This window comes from Salvelinus sp. IW2-2015, unplaced genomic scaffold (genome assembly GCF_002910315.2).
Source record: "Salvelinus sp. IW2-2015 unplaced genomic scaffold, ASM291031v2 Un_scaffold3086, whole genome shotgun sequence".
Lineage (NCBI taxonomy): Eukaryota > Metazoa > Chordata > Actinopteri > Salmoniformes > Salmonidae > Salvelinus > Salvelinus sp. IW2-2015.
Window position 1 is genome coordinate 101,083 of NW_019944377.1, and position 21,080 is coordinate 122,162.

The 21,080-nt window shown below is 45.6% G+C and overlaps 1 protein-coding gene across 1 annotated transcript; it reads right to left on the reverse strand.

Annotated features, from left to right (window-relative positions):
- Positions 1-410: 410 nt before the first annotated feature.
- On the reverse strand, positions 411-7,606 carry hsd17b10 (hydroxysteroid (17-beta) dehydrogenase 10). The gene is given in 5 exon segments (XM_024142335.2): positions 411-524; positions 527-569; positions 2,792-2,956; positions 6,041-6,205; positions 7,499-7,606. Coding segments are annotated over 5 exon segments (507 nt in total). The 5' UTR covers positions 7,523-7,606; the 3' UTR covers positions 411-414.
- Positions 7,607-21,080: the final 13,474 nt, after the last annotated feature.

The window sequence follows — 21,080 nt, forward strand, 5'->3', positions numbered from 1 at the left end:
GCCACAGGTGTGTGTGTGTACCTGTCCATCATAGCCACAGGTGTGTGTGTGTACCTGTCCATCATAGGCCACAGGTGTGTGTGTGTGTGTACCTGTCCATCATAGACCACAGGTGGTGTGTGTGTACCTGTCCATCATAGGCCACAGGTGTGTGTGTGTGTGTACCTGTCCATCATAGGACCACAGGTTGTGTGTGTGTGTGTACCTGTCCATCATAGACCACAGGTGTGTGTGTGTGTGTGTGTGTACCTGTCCATCATAGACCACAGGTGTGTGTGTGTACCTGTCCATCATAGGCCACAGGTGTGTGTGTGTGTGTACCTGTCCATCATAGACCACAGGTGTGTGTGTGTGTGTGTGTACCTGTCCATCATAGACACAGGTGTGTGTGTGTGTGGTGTGTGTACCTGTCCATCATAGGCCACAGGTGTGTGTGTGTACCTGTCCATCATAGGCCGCTACACTAGCTGTGTTGATGATACAGCCTCTGTGTCCGTCTGCGTCTGGTTCGTTCTTCCCCATTCACCAACAGCCAATCGGATCACATTAAACGTCCCCGCGATGTTCACCTACACACACACAAAGTTTTAAAGTATGTGAGATTTCAGAACTCCAATGTGAACAAGGGTTTAGATGTTAAGTCCCCTATTTGAAGGGCTGTGAGCAGAGGGCTGTGAGCAGAGGGCTGTGAGCAGAGGGCTGTGAGCAGAGGGCTGTGAGCAGGGGCTGTGAGCAGAGGGCGTGTAGCAGTTTCGATTGATATTTGTGTAGAAAGCGCTCTGTGACGGCGTAGGTCCCATGTCTTCCAATACCAGAAAGCCTCTCCGCTGCGAGAAGTGGCAGGTTTCAGACCCTACATTTGCATAGGGAGGGATATCGCATTTTCTAGCCTATCCAGACAAAATGAACAATTTCCTGTGCCTAAAACTCACAGCTCCGCCTAAAATAGCACATACAGTTGAAGTCAGAAGTTTACATACACCTAAGCCAAATACATTTAAGCTCAGTTTCACAATTCCTGACATTTAATCCTAGTAAAATTCCCTGTCTTAGGTCAGTTAGGATCACCACTTTATTTTAAGAATGTGAAATGTCAGATAATAGCAGAGAGAATTATTTATTTTCAGCTTAAATTTCTTTCATCACATTCCAGTGGGTCAGAAGTTTACATACACTCAATTAGTATTTGGTAGCATTGTCTTTAAATTGTTTAATTAACTTGAGTCAAACATTTCAGGTAGCCTTCCACAAGCTTCCCACAATAAGTTGGGTGAATTTTGGTCCATTCCTCCTGACAGAGCTGGTGTAACTGAGTCAGGTTTGTAGGCCTCCTTGCTCGCACACACTTTTTCAGTTCTGCCCAAATTTTCTATAGGATTGAGGTCAGGGCTTTGTGATGGCCACTCCAATACCTTGACTTTGTTGTCCTTAAGCCATTTTGCCACAACTTTGGAAGTATGCTTGGGGTCATTGTCCATTTGGAAGACCAATTTGCGACCAAGCTTTAACTTCCTGACTGATGTCTTGAGATGTTGCTTCAATATATCCACAATTTTCCCTCTTAATGATTTCAATATTTTGTGAAGTGCATCAGTCCCTCCTGCAGCAAGCACCCCACAACATGATGCTGCCACCCCCGTGCTTCACGGTTGGGATGGTGTTCTTCGGCTTCCAAGCATCCCCCTTTTTCCTCCAAACATAACGATGGTCATTATGACCAAACAGTTCTATTTTTGTTTCATCAGACCAGAGGACATTTCTCAAAAAGTACGATCTTTGTCCCCATGTGCAGTTGCAAAACGTAGTCTGGCTTTTTTATGGCGGTTTTGGAGCAGTGGCTTCTTCTTGCTGAGCAGCCTTTCATGTTATGTCGACATAGGACTCTTGTTTACTGTGGATATAGATACTTTTGTACCGGTTTCCTCCAGCATCTTCACAAGGTCCTTGCTGTTGTTCTGGGATTGATTTCACTTTTCTCACCAAAGTACGTTAGGGAAAAAGAAAATCTTGACATTCTAGATGATTCCAACATTGTGGCACAGTTTGGGGAAGGCCCTTTCCTGTTTCAGCAGGACAATGCCCCCATGCACAAAGTGAGGTCCATGCAGAAACGGTTTGTCGAGATCAGTGTGGAAGAACTTGACTGGCCTGCACGAGCCCTAACCTCAAACCCCATAAACACCTTTGGGATGAATTGGAACGCCAACTGCGAGCCAGGCCTAATCGCCCAACATCAGTGCCCACTCACGAATGCTCTTGTGGCTGAATGGAAGCAAGTCCCCACAGCAATGTTCCAACGTCTAGTGGAAGCCTTCCCAGAGAGTGGGGCTGTTATAGCAGCAAAGGGGACCAACTCCATATTAATGACTTCCCAGAAGAGTGGAGGCTGTTATAGCAGCAAAAGGGGGACCAACTCCATATTAATGACTTCCCAGAAGAGTGGAGGCTGTTATAGCAGCAAAGGGGGGACCAACTCCATATTATGACTTCCCAGAGAGTGGAGGCTGTTATAGCAGCAAAGGGGGGACCAACTCCATTTTTAATGACTTCCCAGAAGGTGGAGGCTGTTATAGCAGCAAAGGGGGGACCAACTCCATTTTAATGACTTCCCAGAAGGTGAGGCTGTTTATAGCAGCAAAGGGGGACCAACTCCATTTAAATGACCATGATTCTGGAATGAGATGTTTTGACGAGCAGGTGTCCTCATACTGTTGGTAATGGTGTGTATGCTACATACATTTCTAATAAACAGTCTGACAGTAGGTTCAGTAAGCAGGTAGACATGTCTTACAGTGATAACTCTAGTGAAGTCTTCTAGACTGTGGGGAACATCCTTTTTGAAGTTATAAGTCTTGACGGCAACGGCGTGCCAGCCACAGTTCACCGCCAGGTCCAGCTTCCCAAAGCGCTGCCGGGCCAGCTCCACCGCAGAACGCACATCTGCCTCCGACGTTACCTAGACAACCAGGACACACAGAGGGGCAGGGGTTAGACGTTTCCCAACTGTCCTGAGCAAAGTACTCCTGAAAGAGGAGTAGGGGTTAAAGGGTAGGGGTCACAGCTTAGGGGGTCAAAATAGTAGGGGGTCCAAGATAGGGGTCACAGAGTAGGGGTAAAGGTAAGACTGTACTCTTGTTATTCCATGTGTAACTCTGTGCAGTTTGTGTCACACTGCTTTGCTTTATCTTGGCCAGGTCGCAGTTGTAAATGAAGGGGGGGTTCAAAGAGTAAGGGTGGGGGTCCAAGAGCAGGGGGCAGGGGGTACAGGGCAGGGGGTACAGAGCAGGGGGTACAGGGCAGGGGGTACAGGGCAGGGGGTACGGGGCAGGGGGCAGGGGGTAAAGAGCAGGGGGTACAGAGCAGGGTACAGAGCAGGGGGTACAGGGCAAGGGGGTAAAGAGCAGGGGTACAGAGCAGGGGCAGGGGGTACAGAGTAGGGGGTACAGGGCAGGGGTAAGAGCAGGGGTACAGGGCAGGGGTAAAGAGCAGGGGGTACAGGCAGGGGGCAGGGGGACAGGGGGGAAGGCAGGGGGTAAGAGCAGGGGGTCAGAGCAGTGGGGCAGGGGGTACAGAGTAGGGGGTACAGGGCAGGGGGTAAAGAGCAGGGGTACAGGGCAGGGGGTAAAGAGCAGGGGGTACAGAGCAGGGGGCAGGGGGTACAGAGTAGGGGGTAGGGCAGGGGGTAAAGAGCAGGGGTAACAGAGCAGGGGGCAGGGGGTACAGAGTAGGGGTACAGGGCAGGGGGTAAAGAGCAGGGGGTACAGGGCAGGGGGTAAAGAGCAGGGGGTACAGAGCAGGGGGCAGGGGGTACAGAGTAGGGGGTACAGGGCAGGGGGTAGAAGCAGGGGGTACAGAGCAGGGGCAGGGGGTACAGAGTAGGGGGTACAGGGCACAGAGCAGGGGGTACAGGGCACAGAGCAGGGGGCAGGGGGTAAAGAGCAAGGGTACAGAGCAGGGGGTACAGAGCAGGGGTAAAGAGTAGGGGGTACAGAGCAGGGGGTAAAGAGTAGGGGGTAAGAGCAGGGGGTCGAGCGGGGGCAGGGGGTACAGAGCAGGGGGTAAAGAGTATGGGGTACAGAGCAGGGGGGTAAAAGAGAGGGGTACAGAGCAGGGGTACAGAGCAGGGGTACAGACAGGGGGACAGAGCAGGGGGTACAGAAGGCAGGGGGTACAGAGCAGGGGCAGGAGGTACAGAGCAGGGGGTACAGAGCAGGGGGTACAGAAGTAGGGGGTACAGCGCAGGGGGTACAGAGTAGGGGGCAGGGGTACAAGAAGGGGTACAGAGCAGGGGGCAGGGGGTACAAGAGTAGGGGGTACAGAGCAGGGGGTACAGAGCAGGGGGTACAGAGCAGGGGGTACAGAGCGAGGGGCAGGGGTACAGAGCAGGGGGTACAGAGCAGGGGGTACAGAGCAGGGGGTACAGAGCAGGGGGTACAGCGAGCAGGGGGTACAGAGAGGGGGTACAGAGCAGGGGGGTACAGAGCAGGGGGTACAGAAGGGTAGGGGTACAGTAGGGGGTAAAGTAAACAGTAGGGGTGAGAGAGAGATTTGGGTTAGAGCTAGGGTTAAGACAGAGCAATGTTCCCTCTAATGTAGTGTTCAGTGAAGGCCTACAGTAGTCTATATGAGGTGTTCAATGAAGGCCTACAGTAGTCTATATGAGGTGTTCAGTGAAGGCCTACAGTAGTCTATATGAGGTGTTCAGTGAAGGCCTACAGTAGTCTATATTGAGGTGTTCAATGAAGGCCTACAGTAGTCTATTATGAGGTGTTCAGTGAAGGCCTCACAGTAGTCTATATGAGGTGTTCAATGAAGGCCTACAGTACTCTATATGAGGTGTTCAATGAAAGGCCTACAGTAGTCTATATGAGGTGTTCAAATGAAGGCCTACAGTAGTCTATATGAGGTGTTCAGTGAAGGCCTACAGTAGTCTTATGAGGTGTTAATGACGATCTACAGTAGTCTATATGAGGTTTGTTCAATGAAGGCCTACAGTAGTCTATATGAGGTGTTCAGTGAAGGCCTACAGTAGTCTATATGAGGTGTTCAATGAAGGCCTACAGTAGTCTATATGAGGTGTTCAGTGAGGCCTACAGTAGTCTATATGAGGTGTTCAATGACTACTGTAGTCCCTCTAATGTAGTGTTCAGTGAAGGCCTACAGTAGTCTATTGAGGTGTTCAATGACGATCTACAGTAGTCTATATGAGGTGTTCAGTGAAGGCCTACAGTAGTCTATATGAGGTGTTCAATGACGATCTACAGTAGTCTATATGAGGTGTTCAGTGAAGACCTACAGTAGTCTATATGAGGTGTTCAATGACGATCTACAGTAGTCTATATGAGGTGTTCAATGAAGGCCTACAGTAGTCTATATGAGGTGTTCAATGAAGGCCTACAGTAGTCTATATGAGGTGTTCAATGACGATCTACAGTAGTATTATGAGGTGTTCAGTGAAGGCCTACAGTAGTCTATATGAGGTGTTCAATGAAGGCCTACAGTAGTCTATATGAGGTGTTCAATGAAGGCCTACAGTAGTCTATATGAGGTGTTCAATGACGATCTACAGTAGTCTATATGAGGTGTTCAGTGAAGGCCTACAGTAGTCTATATGAGGTGTTCAATGAAAGCCTACAGTAGTCGTATATGAGGTGTTCAATGAAGGCCTACAGTAGTCTATATGAGGTGTTCAATGACGATCTACAGTAGTCTATATGAGCGTGTTCAGTGAAGGCCTACAGTAGGTCCTTTATAAAAATGAGGGTGTTCAATGACTACTGTAGGCCGTTGTGTTCTGGCTTTGCCTACAACAAAATCACAGACTCAATCCTGTAAAGTGATTTGTTTTGGTTTGTTATATTGAAAAGGGGCTGATATAATGTTGATTCCATCACATAAAAAACATTGATCTATGTAGTGCAATGGGGTGAACTCCGTTTAGTTCAATCTCCTGGGTCTCAGCGTGGTATTTCTTCTGCAGCCCTGGAGGAGGTGCGCCACTTAGAGGGAATATTGGTTAGGGGTGAAAGGTCAGACTCACGTCAGCGGGGGCGAAGGTGCAGCGTTCTCCGAGGCTGGCTGCCAGGGCGTGTCCGTCTGAAGAGGGAAGGTCCAGAATCACGGCACACGCCCCCTGCTGCACCAACCGCTCCACGGTAGCCCGGCCCAGCCCTGACGCTCCGCCTGTCACCAGGCCAACCATACCCTGGGGGTGACATGGTTTAGGTCAGGGGGGACAGACAGACACACTAGGGTGTCCAATCAAAAACACATTTTGACCAATGGGTACAATGTTATTTTGGGTAGATAATTCTCAAAGAAAACCAATGGTTAAAACGTCATGTGTATCATAATCTGTTAAAAGTGATTGGAGTTTTTACTGTACCCTTGTTGGATGACCAGCATTACGGTGACTAAATATATTATAATTGATATCTACATTGATGTGAATCACACTGCTGCTCTCTCATTTAGATATTATAATTGATATCACAGGTACTGACCAAGACCAGGTGGAGAGCTCACATTACACCGGTTTTAAGGTCTCTGCACTGGCTGTCAGTTTTAGAATTAATTTAAAAAGATTATTCTATTGGTTTTTAAATCAATCCAAGATTGTGCACCTCAATACATGTCAGACATGCTTTAAGTTCTGTACCCAGTAGGTCCCTCTGGTCCTCTGGACATTGTTAATAATGTCATGTAGACTAGCCTACCCCCACTATAGCCTATCTGAGAGCTGTTGGCAAGACCATAAGGTACTGCTTCAAGTCATGTATTGTTGTCTCTACCTTCTTGCCCTTTGTGCTGTTGTCTGTGCCCAATAATGTTTGTACCATGTTTTGTGTTGTTGTCATGTTGTTGTCATGTGTTGCTACTGTGTTGTCATGTGTTGCCGTCTTAGGTCGCTTGTCATGATGTGGGTGGCTCACAATTGGCCCAYCGTCGTCCGGGTTTGGCCCGGTGTAGGTCTCATTGTAAATAAGAATTTGTTCTTAACTGACTTGCCTAGTTAAATAAAGGTGAAATAAATAAATAACAAAACTTAAACGAAAAAGTACATTGTGCGCACTACGTCATCACGCACGGAAGTCCATTTGAAAATGCCCATATTTTCTTTATGTMGATTCTAGAATATTCGCATGAAAGTCTGTCGCCAATTGGATGTAAACCTGACTTATAGCCTTCCATAACTGGATAGCTAACTCGCTTTGCAGCGCACAACATGCAAACCTAACCTGCACCAAATAACCTTCATACAGTCGGACTGTACGTCAATGTGTCAACCAAGGCAACCGCGATTGAGGGAAGGTGCTGTGCACACTGGCATTAGCTAGCAACACAAAATAAACCTGACAATGAGTCCAACTGACAAACTACATTATCCTCCTCAACTCTAGAGCTAAACCCCCGCTAACATATACCTTCTGATGTGACAGAAATTGAAAACACCAAAGAATCGTAACTGACCAGCTTTCTGCCATAGATAGCTACTAACCTTGATACTTCTAATGTTCGCCATGTCTCCGAGCTCTGCTCACCCGGACGCCGTTACCACCGTGTCGTGAGCAACAATAGTGTATTCGGTGGTTCACCTTCAAAATAAAAGTCACCCTTTGAAACTGTACATACAACAGACTGACTGGAAAGGTGATTTCCCAAAGTCAAACACTTTCCATCAATGTCTCGCCAGCAACGCAAAAACTACTGCCGGGTCACGGAATTTCAGCCATTTTCGAAATAAAAGTCCCCCACGTAATAAAAGAAAAATGTCAATAGTCTATATTTATTAATGATCTATATAAGGGTGTTTTCACACTTGGTCCCTTTCATACAATTCTTGAGAACTCAGTGCGGTACACTGAATTTGTTGTACAGTGTGAACACTCCAGAGGAACTTAGATCCTCAAAAGAGTCCCTGAAGCAAACCGAACTGAGACCATCTCGAGAGGTGGTCTGGGATCAATTCGCTTGAATTCCACAGTTGTGATATCACTTTCTGTGTCAACCAGGGAAAATACACTGAACAATAATATAAACGCAACATACAACAATTTCAACCATTTTACTGAGTTTGGCAGCTACTCTTCCTGGGGTATATTATGGATCCCCATTAGTTCCTGTCAAGGCAGCAGCTACTCTTCCTGGGGTTTATTATGGATCTCCATTAGTTCCTGCCAAGGCAGCGGCTACTCTTCCTGGGGTTTATTAGGGATCCCCTTTAGTTCCTGCCAAGGCAGCGGCTACTCTTCCTGGGGTTTTATTAGGGATCCCTTTAGTTCCTGCCAAGGCAGCGGCTACTCTTCCTGGGGTTATTAGGAATCCCCTTTTAGTTTCTGCCAAGGCAAAGGGCCCCCAAAGCTTACTCTTCCTGGGGTTTAATTATGGATCCCCATTAGTTCCTGCCAAGGCAGCAGCTACTCTTCCTGGGGTTTATTATGGATCCCATTAGTTCCTGCAAGGCAGCGGCTACTCTTCCTGGGTTTATTATGGATCCCCATTAGTTCCTGCCAAGGCAGCGGCTACTCTTCCTGGGGTTTATTTGGATCCCCATTAGTTCCTGCCAAGGCAGCAGCTACTCTTCCTGGGGTTTATTATGGATCCCCTTTAGTTCCTGCCAAGGCAGCAGCTACTCTTCCTGGAGTATATTTATGGATCCCATTAGTTCCTGCCAAGGCAGCAGCTACTCTTCCTGGGGTTTATTATGGATCCCCATTAGTTCCTGCCAAGGCAGCAGCTACTCTTCCTGGAGTATATTATGGATCCCCATTAGTTCCTGCCAAGGCAGCAGCTACTCTTCCTGGGGTTTATTATGGATCCCCATTAGTTTCCTGCCAAGGCAGCAGCTACTCTTCCTGGGGTTTATTATGGATCCCATTATTTCCTGTCAAGGCAGCTGCTACTCTTCCTGGGCTTTTTATTATGGATCCCCATTAGTTCCTGCCAAAGCAGACAGCTACTCTTCCTGGGATTTATTATGGATCCCCATTAGTTCCTGTCAAGGCAGCAGCTACTCTTCCTGGAGTTTAATTATGGATCCCCATTAGTTCCTGCCAAGGCAGCAGCTACTCTTCCTGGGGTTTATTATGGATCCCCATTAGTTCCTGTCAAGCAGCAGCTGACTCTTCCGTAGCTTCTTCCTGGGTTTATTATGGATCCCCATTAGTTCCTGTCAAGGCAGCAGCTACTCTTCCTGGGTTTATTATGGATCCCATTAGTTCCTGTCAAGGCAGCAGCTACTCTTCCTGGGGTTTATTATGGATCCCATTAGTTCCTGCCAAGGCAGCAGCTACTCTTCCTGGGTTTTATTATGGATCCTTAGTTCCTGCAAGGCAGCGTACTCTTCCTGGGGTTATTATGGATCCCCATTAGTTCCTGTCAAGGCAGCGCTACTCTTCCTGGGGTTATTATGGATCCCCATTAGTTCCTGTCAAGGCAGCAGCTACTCTTCCTGGGGTTTATTATGGATCCCCATTAGTTCCTGCCAAGGCAGCAGCTACTCTTCCTGGGGTTTATTATGGATCCCCATTAGTTCCTGCAAGGCAGCGCTACTCTTCCTGGGGTTATTATGGATCCCCATTAGTTCCTGCAAGGCAGCGCTATCTCTTCCTGGGGTTATTATGGATCCCCATTAGTTCCTGCCAAGGCAGCAGCTACTCTTCCTGGGTTTATTATGGATCCCATTAGTTCCTGCCAAGGCAGCAGCTACTCTTCCTGGAGTATATTATGGATCCCCATTAGTTCCTGCAGGCAGCAGCTACTCTTCCTGGGGTTTATTATGGATCCATTAGTTCCTGCAAGGCAGCAGCTACTCTTCCTGGGGTATATTATGGATCCCATTAGTTCCTGCAAGGCAGCAGCTATCTTCCTGGGTTTATTATGGATCCCATTAGTTCCTGCAAGGCAGCAGCTACTCTTCTGGGGTATATTATGGATCCCCATTAGTTCCTGCAAGGCAGCAGCTACTCTTTGGGGTATATTATGGATCCCCATTAGTTCCTGCAAGCAGCAGCTACTCTTCCTGGGGTATATTATGGATCCCCATTAGTTCCTGCCAAGGCAGCAGCTACTCTTCCTGGGGTATATTATGGATCCCCATTAGTTCCTGCAAGGCAGCAGCTACTCTTCCTGGGGTTATTATGGACCCCATTAGTTCCTGCCAAGGCAGCAGCTACTCTTCCTGGGGTTATTAGGATCCCCATTAGTTCCTGCCAAGGCAGCAGCTACTCTTCCTGGGTTTATTAGGATCCCCATAGTTCCTGCCAAGGCAGCAGCTACTCTTCCTGGGTTTATTATGGATCCCCATTAGTTCCTGCAAGGCAGCAGCTACTCTTCCTGGGGTATATTATGGATCCCCATTAGTTCCTGTCAAGGCAGCAGCTCTCTTCCTGGGGTATATTATGGATCCCCATTAGTTCCTGCCAAGGCAGCAGCTACTCTTCCTGGGGTTATATTATGGATCCCCATTAGTTCCTGTCAAGGCAGCAGCTACTCTTCCTGGGGTTCATTATGGATCCCCATTAGTTCCTGCAAAGGCAGCAGCTACTCTTCCTGGGGTTTATTATGGATCCCATTAGTTCCTGCCAAGCAGCAGCTACTCTTCCTGGGGTTATTATGGATCCCATTAGTTCCTGCCAAGGCAGCAGCTACTCTTCCTGGGTTTTATTACGGATCCCCAATAGTTCCTGCCAAGGCAGCAGCTACTCTTCCTGTGGTTTATTATGGATCCCAATAGTTCCTGCCAAGGCAGCAGCTACTCTTCCTGTGGTTTATTATGGATCCCCATTAGTTCCTGCCAAGGCAGCAGCAGGTCCAAACACATTAAGGCACTAACATTACACATAAAACAAAAGATAAAACAGTACATCATATAAAATTATTATTCCACTACATATCTACAATACAACATGTATAATACCACCAACAACAATATTACAATGTACAGTGCATTCAGAAAGTATTCAGACCCCTTGACATTTTCCCCATTATGTTATGTTCAGCCTTATTAAATAAAATTGATTAAATTATTTTAATAATTTTAATAACATTTTAGAATAAGGCTGCTATTTTCTACATTCTATTTTATATTTGAGATTGTTCTAAGTAGCCACCCTTTGCCTTGATGACAGCTTTGACACTCTTGGCATTCTCTCATCCAGCTTCATGAGGTAAGTCATCTGGAATGCATTTATATTAAAACCTGTTGAGGACAGGAGGGCGCTGTTTTCACTTTGGGGGAAAATCGTGCCCAATTTAAACGGCCTCGTACTCAATTCTTGCCTCGTACAATATGCATATTATTATTAACTATTGGATAGAAACACTCTCTAGTTTCTAAAACCGTTTGAATTATATCTGTGAGTAAAACAGAACTCGTTTGGCAGCAAACTTCCTGACCAGGAAGTGGAAAGTCTGAAAACGATGCTCTGTTCTAGGGCCTGCCTATAAATGGGCATGATACGTATTAGTATATCATGCACGTCATACACCTTCCACTAGATGTCAAGAGGCAGTGAGAGAAGAAATGGGGTGTTTATCTGGTCTGAGGTGGAATAAATCCTCTTGGAATGACGTGTCACCCATTTCCTGTTTTCTGGAAAGCGCGAGGATGGACCTGGAATTGCCTTCTGGAAAGCTGTCGTTATAGGCGACTATTATCTCCGGCTTTGATTTTATTTGATACATGTGACAATATCATCGTAAAGTATGTTTTTTTCAATATAGTTTTATTAGATTATTGAAATTTATTCGGGACGTTAGGCGTGTTGCGTTGTGTGCTTTTGTTCAGGAAGGAGAGCTTCGCGCCACTTGGCGAGTGTGCTTGCTAATTCAAGAGGGACAAAGGACGTTCTAAAACCAAACAACGATTGTTCCCGACAAAGGACCTCTTGTACAACATTCTGATGGAAGCTCATCAAAAGTAGGACCCATTTTATGATGCTATTTCATATATCTGTCGAACTGTGTACTATTAGTTTTTGCGCCCGGTTTGGGCACTATCTCGCCATAACGTAAGCCTTATGTCGTGAATTAATTTTTTAGAATCTAACACTGCGATGCATTAAGAACTAGTGTATCTATCATTTTCCTATACAACATGTATTTTTTTGTAATGTTTTATGATATTTTATGGTCAGAATAGGTGAGAGTCTAATAGAAAATCCGCACATTCCTGGGAAAAAGATGCTACGTTAGCACAATGTATAACCACTGATTTCAGCTCTAAATATGCACATTTTCGAACAAACATAAGTGTATGTATAACCTGATGTTATAGGACTGTCATCTGATGAAGGTTAGTGAAAATATATAATATTTTGCTGTTTATTCGCTAACGCTAACGTGCCTATTGCTATCGCTAACGTGCCTTGATGAATGAATGCGGTTGTGTGGTAGGCTATTGTAGTAAGCTAATATAATGCTATATTGTGTTTTCGCTGTAAACACTTAAAAAATCGGAAATATTGGCTGGATTCACAAGATGTTTGTCTTTAATTGCTGTACACCATGTATTTTTCAGAAATGTGTTTTATGATGAGTATGTGTGTGATATTCACGTTGGTCTTATAATGACTTTCTGGCTGCTTGTGCTAGTTTTTGATGGTAGCTGTATGGTAGCTGCAATGTAAAACTGATTTATACCTCAAATCTACATTTTTTCGAACAAAACATAGATTTATTGTGTAACATGTTATAGGACTGTCATCTGATGAAGTTGTGTTTCTTGGTTAGTTTGGTTGGTTGGTTCTTGTTGAGTTTGGTTGGTTTCGTGCATGCTACCTTGTGCTGTGAAAATGTCTGTGCTTTTTTTGTATTTGGTGGTGAGCTAACTAAAATATATGTGGTGTTTTCGCTGTGAAAACATTTTAGAAATCGACATGTGCTGGTGATTCACAGATGTGTTATCTTTCATTGTGTTGTTCTGTATTGACTTGTTAATGTGTGAAAGTTAAATTTTCAAAAAAAATATTTTTGAATTTCGCGCTCTGCCTTTTCATGTGGATGGGGAGAGTTCCGCTAGTCGAGACGCTGCCGGAACGCTGGGCCTAGACAGGTTTTTAACAGGTGTGCCTAGTTTCCTTCTTAATGCATTTGAGCCAATCATTTGTGTTGTGACAAGGTAGGGGTGGTATACAGAAGATGGCCCAAGTCCATATATGGCAAGAACAGCTCAAATAAGCAAAGAGGAACGACAGTCCATCATTACTTTAAGACATGAAGGTCAGTCAGTGCAGAAAATTTCAAGTGCAGTCGCAAAAAAACATCAAGCGCTATGATGAAACTGGCTCTCATGAGGACCGTCACAGGAAAGGAAGACGCAGAGTTACCTCTGCTGCAGAGGGTAACTTCATTAGAGTTAAATGCACCTCAGATGTCAGCCCAAATAAATGCTTCACAGAGTTCAAGTAAAATACACATCTCAACATCAACTGTTCAAGGAGACTGCGTGAATCAGGCCTTCATGGTTGAAATGCTGCAAAGAAAACCACTACTAAAGGACACCAATAATAAGAAGAGACTTGCTTGGGCCAAGAAACACGAGCAATGGACATTAGACCGGTGGAAATCTGTCCTTTGGTCTGATGAGTCCAAATTTGAGATTTTTGGTTCCAACCGCTGTGTCTTTGTGAGACGCAGAGTAGGTGAACGAATGATCTGCGCATGTGTGGTTCCCACCGTGAAGCATGGAGGAGGAGGTGTGATGTGTGGGGGTGCTTTGCTGGTGACACTGTCAGTGATTTATTAAAAATTCAAGGCACACTTAACCAGCATGGCTACCACAGCATTCTGCAGTGATACGCCATCCCATCTGGTTTGCACTTAGAGGGACTATCATTTGTTTTCAACAGGACAATGACCTAAAACACACCTCCTGAGTTGGACCGCAGAGTGAAGGAAAAGCAGCCAACAAGTTCTCAGCATATGTGGGAACTCCTTCAACACTGTTGGAAAAGCATACCAGTGAAGCTGGTTGAGAGAATGCCAAGAGTGTATAGATTTAATAACTAAATAATATATATAGATTAAATAAACTAAATAATATATGTAGATTAAATAAACTAAATAATATATGTAGATTAAATAAACTAAATAATATATGTAGATTAAAAGCAGAAGGAGCCTTTATTAGATCTAGTAAAACATGTCTTGAGGAAGGAGAACAGAATTCATCCTATTTCTTTAAACTTGAGAAATGTCACTCTACAAATAACACTATCCACAAATTAAACATTGATGGTGTTATTACAGATGACCAAAAATTAATCGCTAACTACTGTAGCAATCGTTACAGGAAATTGTATGGCTTTACATACTCTCAGGAATCCACAGATATTTTTTTGACTCACTGACTAATGTTCTAAACAGTGTGATGAACCCATCATAGTTGAAGAGATTATCGAGTCTATCAACTATCTAAAGGACAATAAATCCACAGTTATTGATGGAATTACGTCAGAATTGTACAAGTTATTTTCTGAACAAGTAGCTCCCTACTTGAATTATTTTTAGAGTATTAAAAACAATGTTCTCCCTCCTACAGTGACTCAGGGGTTAATAACACTGATACCTAAAGCCTAAAGAAGAAGTGATGCTCATTCATAACTGGCGTCCATTTTGTCTTCTTAATAATGACTATAAGATATTAGCCTTACTACTTGCAAAAATAATTAAAGAAGTCCTGGCTGCAATCACTGATGGAACACAGTCTGGCTTCATGAGMAACAGACATATTTCTAACAATGTCAGACTAGTATTAGACATACTTGACTACTCAGACCTAATAACTGAGGATAGCTTCATATTAGTTTTAGATTTTTATAAAGCATTTGACACAGTAGAGCATCAGTTTCTCTTCCACTCCCTTGAGAGACTTGGCTTTGGGGATTTTTTCTGTAAGGCTATTACGACTCTATATACGAATGGTAACAGCTCTATCAAACTGAAACACGCACCTCACCTAGATTTTTGTTAAAGAGAGGAATTAGGCAAGGTTGTCCTATCTCACCGTATCTGTTTTTATTAATTAATTAATATGTGTGACACCCTCATATTATGGGATTCCAGTGAAAGAAGAACGTACATATTTAGACATAACCATTATTAAGGATCAGAAGTCTAGAGGCTTACTAAATTTTAACCCTCTTATTAAAAAACCCCAGAAGAAGCTAAATCAATGGCTCCAGAGGGACTTATCTTTAAAAGGAAGAGTACTAGTAGGGAAAAGGGGATACCTAGTCAGTTCTAGAACTGAAATGTAACTTCCGCATTTAACCAAACCCCTCTGAATCAGAGAGGTGCGGGGGGCTGCCTTAATCGACATCCATGTTTTTGGGGCCCGGGGAACAGTGGGTTAACTGCCTTGCTCAGGGGCAGAACGACGGATTTTTACCTTGTCAGCTCGGGAATTCGATCCAGTAACCTTTCAGTTACTGGCCTAACGCTCTAACCACTAGTCTACCTGCCTCCAAGGCCTAACGCTCTAACCACTAGGCTACCTGCTGCCAGGGCCTAACGCTCTTAACCACTAGTCCTACCTGCTCCAAGGCCTAACGCTCTAACCACTAGCTCTGCTGCCAGGGCCTAACGCTCTAACCACTAGGCTACCTGCTGCCAGGGCCTAACGCTCTAACCACTAGTCTACCTGCCTCCAAGGCCTAACGCTCTAACCACTAGGCTACCTGCTGCCAGGGCCTAACGCTCTAACCACTAGGCTACCTGCTGCCAGGGCCTAACGCTCTAACCACTAGGCTACCTGCTGCCAGGGCCTAACGCTCTAACCACTAGTCTACCTGCCTCCAGGGCCTAACGCTCTAACCACTAGTCTACCTGCCTCCAAGGCCTAACGCTCTAACACAGGCTACCTGCCTCCAGGGCCTAACGTCTAACCACTAGGCTACCTGCTGCAGGCCTAACGCTCTAACCACTAGGCTACCTGCCTCCAAGGCCTAACGCTCTAACCACTAGTCTACCTGCTGCCAGGGCCTAACGCTCTAACCACTAGGCTACTGCTGCCAGGGCCTAACGCTCTAACCCTAGTCTACCTGCCTCCAAGGCTAACGCTCTAACCACTAGTCTACCTGCCTCCAAGGCATAACGCTCTAACCACTAGGCTACCTGCTGCCAGGGCCTAACGCTCTAACCACTAGGCTACCTGCTGCCAGGGCCTACTGCTCTAACCACTAGTCTACCTGCCTCCAGGGCCTAAGCTCTAACCACTAGTCTACCTGCCTCCAAGGCCTAACGCTCTAACCACTAGGCTACCTGCCTCCAGGGCTAACGCTCTACCACATAGTCTACCTGCCTCCAAGTTCTAACGCTCTAACCACTAGTCTACCTGCCTCCAAGTTCTAACGCTCTAACCACTAGTCTACCTGCCTCCAGGGCTAACGCTCTAACCACTAGGCTACCTGCCGCCAAGGCCTAACGCTCTAACCACTAGGCTACCTGCTGCCAGGGCCTAACGCTCTAACCACTAGGCTACCTGCTGCCAGGGCCTAACGCTCTAACCACTAGTCTACCTGCTCCAAGTTCTAACGCTCTAACCACTAGTCTACCTGCCTCCAAGCCTAACGCTCTAACCACTAGCTACCTGCTGCAGGCTAACGCTCTAACCACTAGGCTACCTGCTGCCAGGGCCTAACGCTCTAACCACTAGGCTACCTGCTGCAGGGCCTAACGCTCTAACCACTAGGCTACCTGCCGCCAAGGCCTAACGCTCTAACCACTAGTCTACCTGCCTCCAAGGCCTAATGCTCTAACCACTAGATCTCTAATACCTCTGCCAGGGCCTAACGCTCTAACCACTAGTCTACCTGCCTCCAGGGCCTAACGCTCTAACCACTAGGCTACCTGCCGCCAAGGCCTAACGCTCTAACCACTAGGCTACCTGCCTCCAAGGCTGAGAGTATCTCTAGGCTAACAAATGCCGCTCCATCTTTATATCTTGTTGGTAAAATAAGCAAGGAGATAAGGGAAAAGTTTGGATGTCACACATACCTACATATTACCCAAATTAAGGAAGTTTCTTTTAAATTATTCATAAATATTATCCTGCCAATCACTATATGAAGAATAAAAAAAAAACATAAACTCAAGTTGTACATTTTGTAATGACCACCCAGAAACAGTGTTGCATCTTTTTTGGCATTGTATTCATGTAAGGAATCTGTGGCAAGACATCAGTAGATTTATAATTGAACAGATTTAGGAAGATTTTACACTATTATGGAGAGATGTACTGCTTGGATTCTTTACCTACGATAGAAATAAGTTGAAAAAAATGTATGTAATTAATTTCATTATTCTTTTGGCCAAATTTCATATTTACAAATGTAAATTTACAAACAAAACACCACATTTTCTTACCTAACAAAAATAAATGTAACTATATTTTAAGACAATGAAATACTCTACTAACAAAACAGCTGTTAGAATTAGCTGTTAGAAACCGAACGCTTCCGGTTTGGAGCGTGCAGTCGCAATTCCGCCTCGCTCCACAGGTAGTTTTACCATTTTCATTCATTTTCATTACAGTACAACGGTTTGATTTGTTTGATCTTAGCTAGCTACATAGCCGTCTTTGTATCAAAGATAATTGTGTAGTTATTGAGGTTATTGAGGTTCGCTAGCCAGCTATTTTCGTCCGAACGTAACAACGTAGTCAACACTGCTAGCTAGCCAGCTAGCCACCGAATAGCAGCACAGCAGCATAGCAGCACTGGAGAAACGATTACATTACAACGAACAACTTGATTAGTGTAGTGTTAGCTGCTACACAGTTCTCTTTGCTATCTTTGTATCTAAGATAAAGTTGTAGCTTAGAGTGGGTAGAGTAATTATTCGGTTAACTAGCCAGCTATTTTCGTAACGTAACGCAGTCAACACTGCTAGCTAGCCACTAGCCACCGAATAGCAGCATAGCAGCTCTGGAGAACGATTACATTACAACGGAACGACTTGATTAGTGTAGTGTTAGCGTGGCTACATAGTTGTCTTTGCTATCTTTGTATCTAAGATAATTGTGTAGCTTAGAGTTGGTTAGAGTAATTATTCGGTTAACTAGCCAGCTATTTTCGTCCACCGCGCTGCGCTGCCGTCTCCTACCTAGTCAACCACTGCTAGCTAACACTGCTAGTTAGCCAACTTCTACCGAATAGCAGCACTGTAGAAACTCACACTACAACTTACATTACAACGGAACGACTTGATTAGCGTAGTGTTAGCTAGCTCAATAGTGTTCTTTGCTGTCTTTGTATCCAGATAATTGTGTAGTTTTGAACCATCAGACCTCCTCTCCACCTCTCCGAGTTGGCATCTCCGGCGCGGCCCACGCTTGGATTTGCGTCCTACCTGACAGGTCGCTCCTACCAGGTGGCGTGGGGAGAATCTGTCTCCGCACCACGTGCTCTCACCACTGGTGTCCCCCAGGGCTCTGTTCTAGGCCCTCTCCTATTCTCGCTATACACCAAGTCACTTGGCTCTGTCATATCCTCACATGGCTCTCCTATCATTGCTATGCAGACGCACACACATTAATCTTCTCTTCCCCCCTCTGATAACCAGGTGGCGAATCGCATCTCTGCATGTCTGGCAGACATATCAGTGTGGATGACGGATCACCACTCAAGCTGAACCTCGGCAAGACGGAGCTGCTCTTCCTCCCGGGAAGGACTGCCCGTTCCATGATCTCGCCATCACGGTTGACAACTCCATTGTGTCCTCCTCCCAGAGCGCTAAGAACCTTGGCGTGATCCTGGACAACACCCTGTCGTTCTCAACTCACATCAAGGCGGTGACCCGTTCCTGTAGGTTCATGCTCTACAACATTCGCAGAGTACGACCCTGCCTCACACAGGAAGCGGCGCAGGTCCTAATCCAGGCACTTGTCATCTCCCGTCTGGATTACTGCAACTCGCTGTTGCTGGGCTCCCTGCCTGTGCCATTAAACCCTACAACTCATCCAGAACGCCGCAGCCCGTCTGGTGTTCAACCTTCCCAAGTTCTCTCACGTCACCCCGCTCCTCCGCTCTCTCCACTGGCTTCCAGTTGAAGCTCGCATCCGCTAAAGACCATGGTGCTTGCCTACGGAGCTGTGAGGGGAACGGCACCTCCGTACCTTCAGGCTCTGATCAGGCCCTACACCCAAACAAGGGCACTGCGTTCATCCACCTCTGGCCTGCTCGCCTCCCTACCTCTGAGGAAGTACAGTTCCCGCTCAGCCAGTCAAAACTGTTCGCTGCTCTGCCCACCAATGGTGGAACAAACTCCCTCAACGACGCCAGGTCAGCGGACGGTCAATCACCACCTTCCGGAGACACCTGAAACCCCACCTCTTTAAGGAATACCTAGGATAGGATAAAGTATTCCTCCTACCCCCCCCTCCCCCTTAAAAGAGTTAGATGCACTATTGTAAAGTGGTTGTTCCACTGGATATCATAAGGTGAATGCACCAATTTGTAAGTCGCTCTGGATAAGAGCGTCTGCTAAATGACTTAAATGTAAATGTAAATGTAATTACAAGTGTCTGTATGTCCCTTAAGGTCCTTGTGTAATGTGATATTGTACCCCCTAGCGCTCCGGCGCTCCGGTGTTGTGCCTGCAGACTTGAAATGCTTCCTACTGGGTATCACGGTCGTGTCGCTGGCAGTAGCTACATGGCAATTTTTTTCTCACGTAATTTTATTTCAAGTAGAAGAGCAGCCTACACAATAAATAACTAACATTGACAACCATCTAGATTTCACCTTGATACATACAGTCTACTACTCAACGGGGAGGGCATGAACAGCGACACCACCACCAGGACACAGTGCCATTCGCTCCCGCTTGACGACCACTACTATCCGGTAACGGTGTGGGAAGTAGTTACATAGCCAATATCAGGATAACAGTCACAGGAAGCACATGCATACAACACATGAGGAAACAGTACACCTATTATCAGTACTTTTAATCCAAAAATAACAATCATTCGTTTTAGAACTGAAAATATACAAAACTAGCAGTAAAATACAACTCAGACTCATCCTCTGGCTTCAAAAACAGAAGTCCAAACTCTCGTGGTACCGTAGCTCAATGTATGGTAGCTGGRGGTAAGAAACGGAAGAAAAAAACACAGCACAACAAAACCGTCTAACCCAGGGATCATCAACTAGATTCAGCCACGCGCCAATGTTTTTCTTGAGCAGATGGTTGGGGGACCGGAACATAATTAAGCAATAAGGCCTGGGGGGTGGGGGGTGTGGTATATGGCCAAGGGCAGTTCTTATGCACGACGCAATGCAAAGTGCCTGGATACATCCCTTAGCGTGGTATATTGGACATATACCACAAACCCCCGACGTGCCTTATTGCTATTATAAACTGGTTACCAACGTAATTAGAGCAGTAAAAATAAATGTTTTCTCATACTTATACCACGGCTGTCAGCCAATCAGCTGTCAACCACCCAGTTACCGCCATGTACTAGACTGGAGTACAACTCCCTTACACTGCTTGAAATACCCTACCATTTAACTCTCACAACTTTAACTCTCACAACAGAACAATTTACCCAACATACTCCACTATTTAAATCTTTCTAGTCCTACCTCAGGCCAACAGCCTGAAAGGATGGGACACCACCACTGAACACACCCTGTAACTCTTCTGATGTTAAGTCTCGCACACCCAAATACCTCTCTGCAGCTGCCACCACAACTTCAATTTTCTGTGACTTACGTTCCATCCCTGCAGTACAATTGATAACAATAGCTATATATGCTAAATGTCTAATCTTATTGAAACATACAGTGGGGAGAACAAGTATTTGATACACTGCCGATTTTGCAGATTTTCCTACTTACAAAGCATGTGGAGGTCTGTAATTTTTATCATAGGTACACTTCAACTGTGAGAGACGGAATCTAAAATCCAGAAAATCACATTGTATGATTTTTAAGTAATTAATTTGCATTTTATTGCATGACATAAGTATTTGATACATCAGAAAAGCAGACCTTAATATTTGGTACAGAAACCTTTGTTTGCAATTACAGAGATCATACGTTTTCCTTATTCCTGACCGGTTTGCACCACAC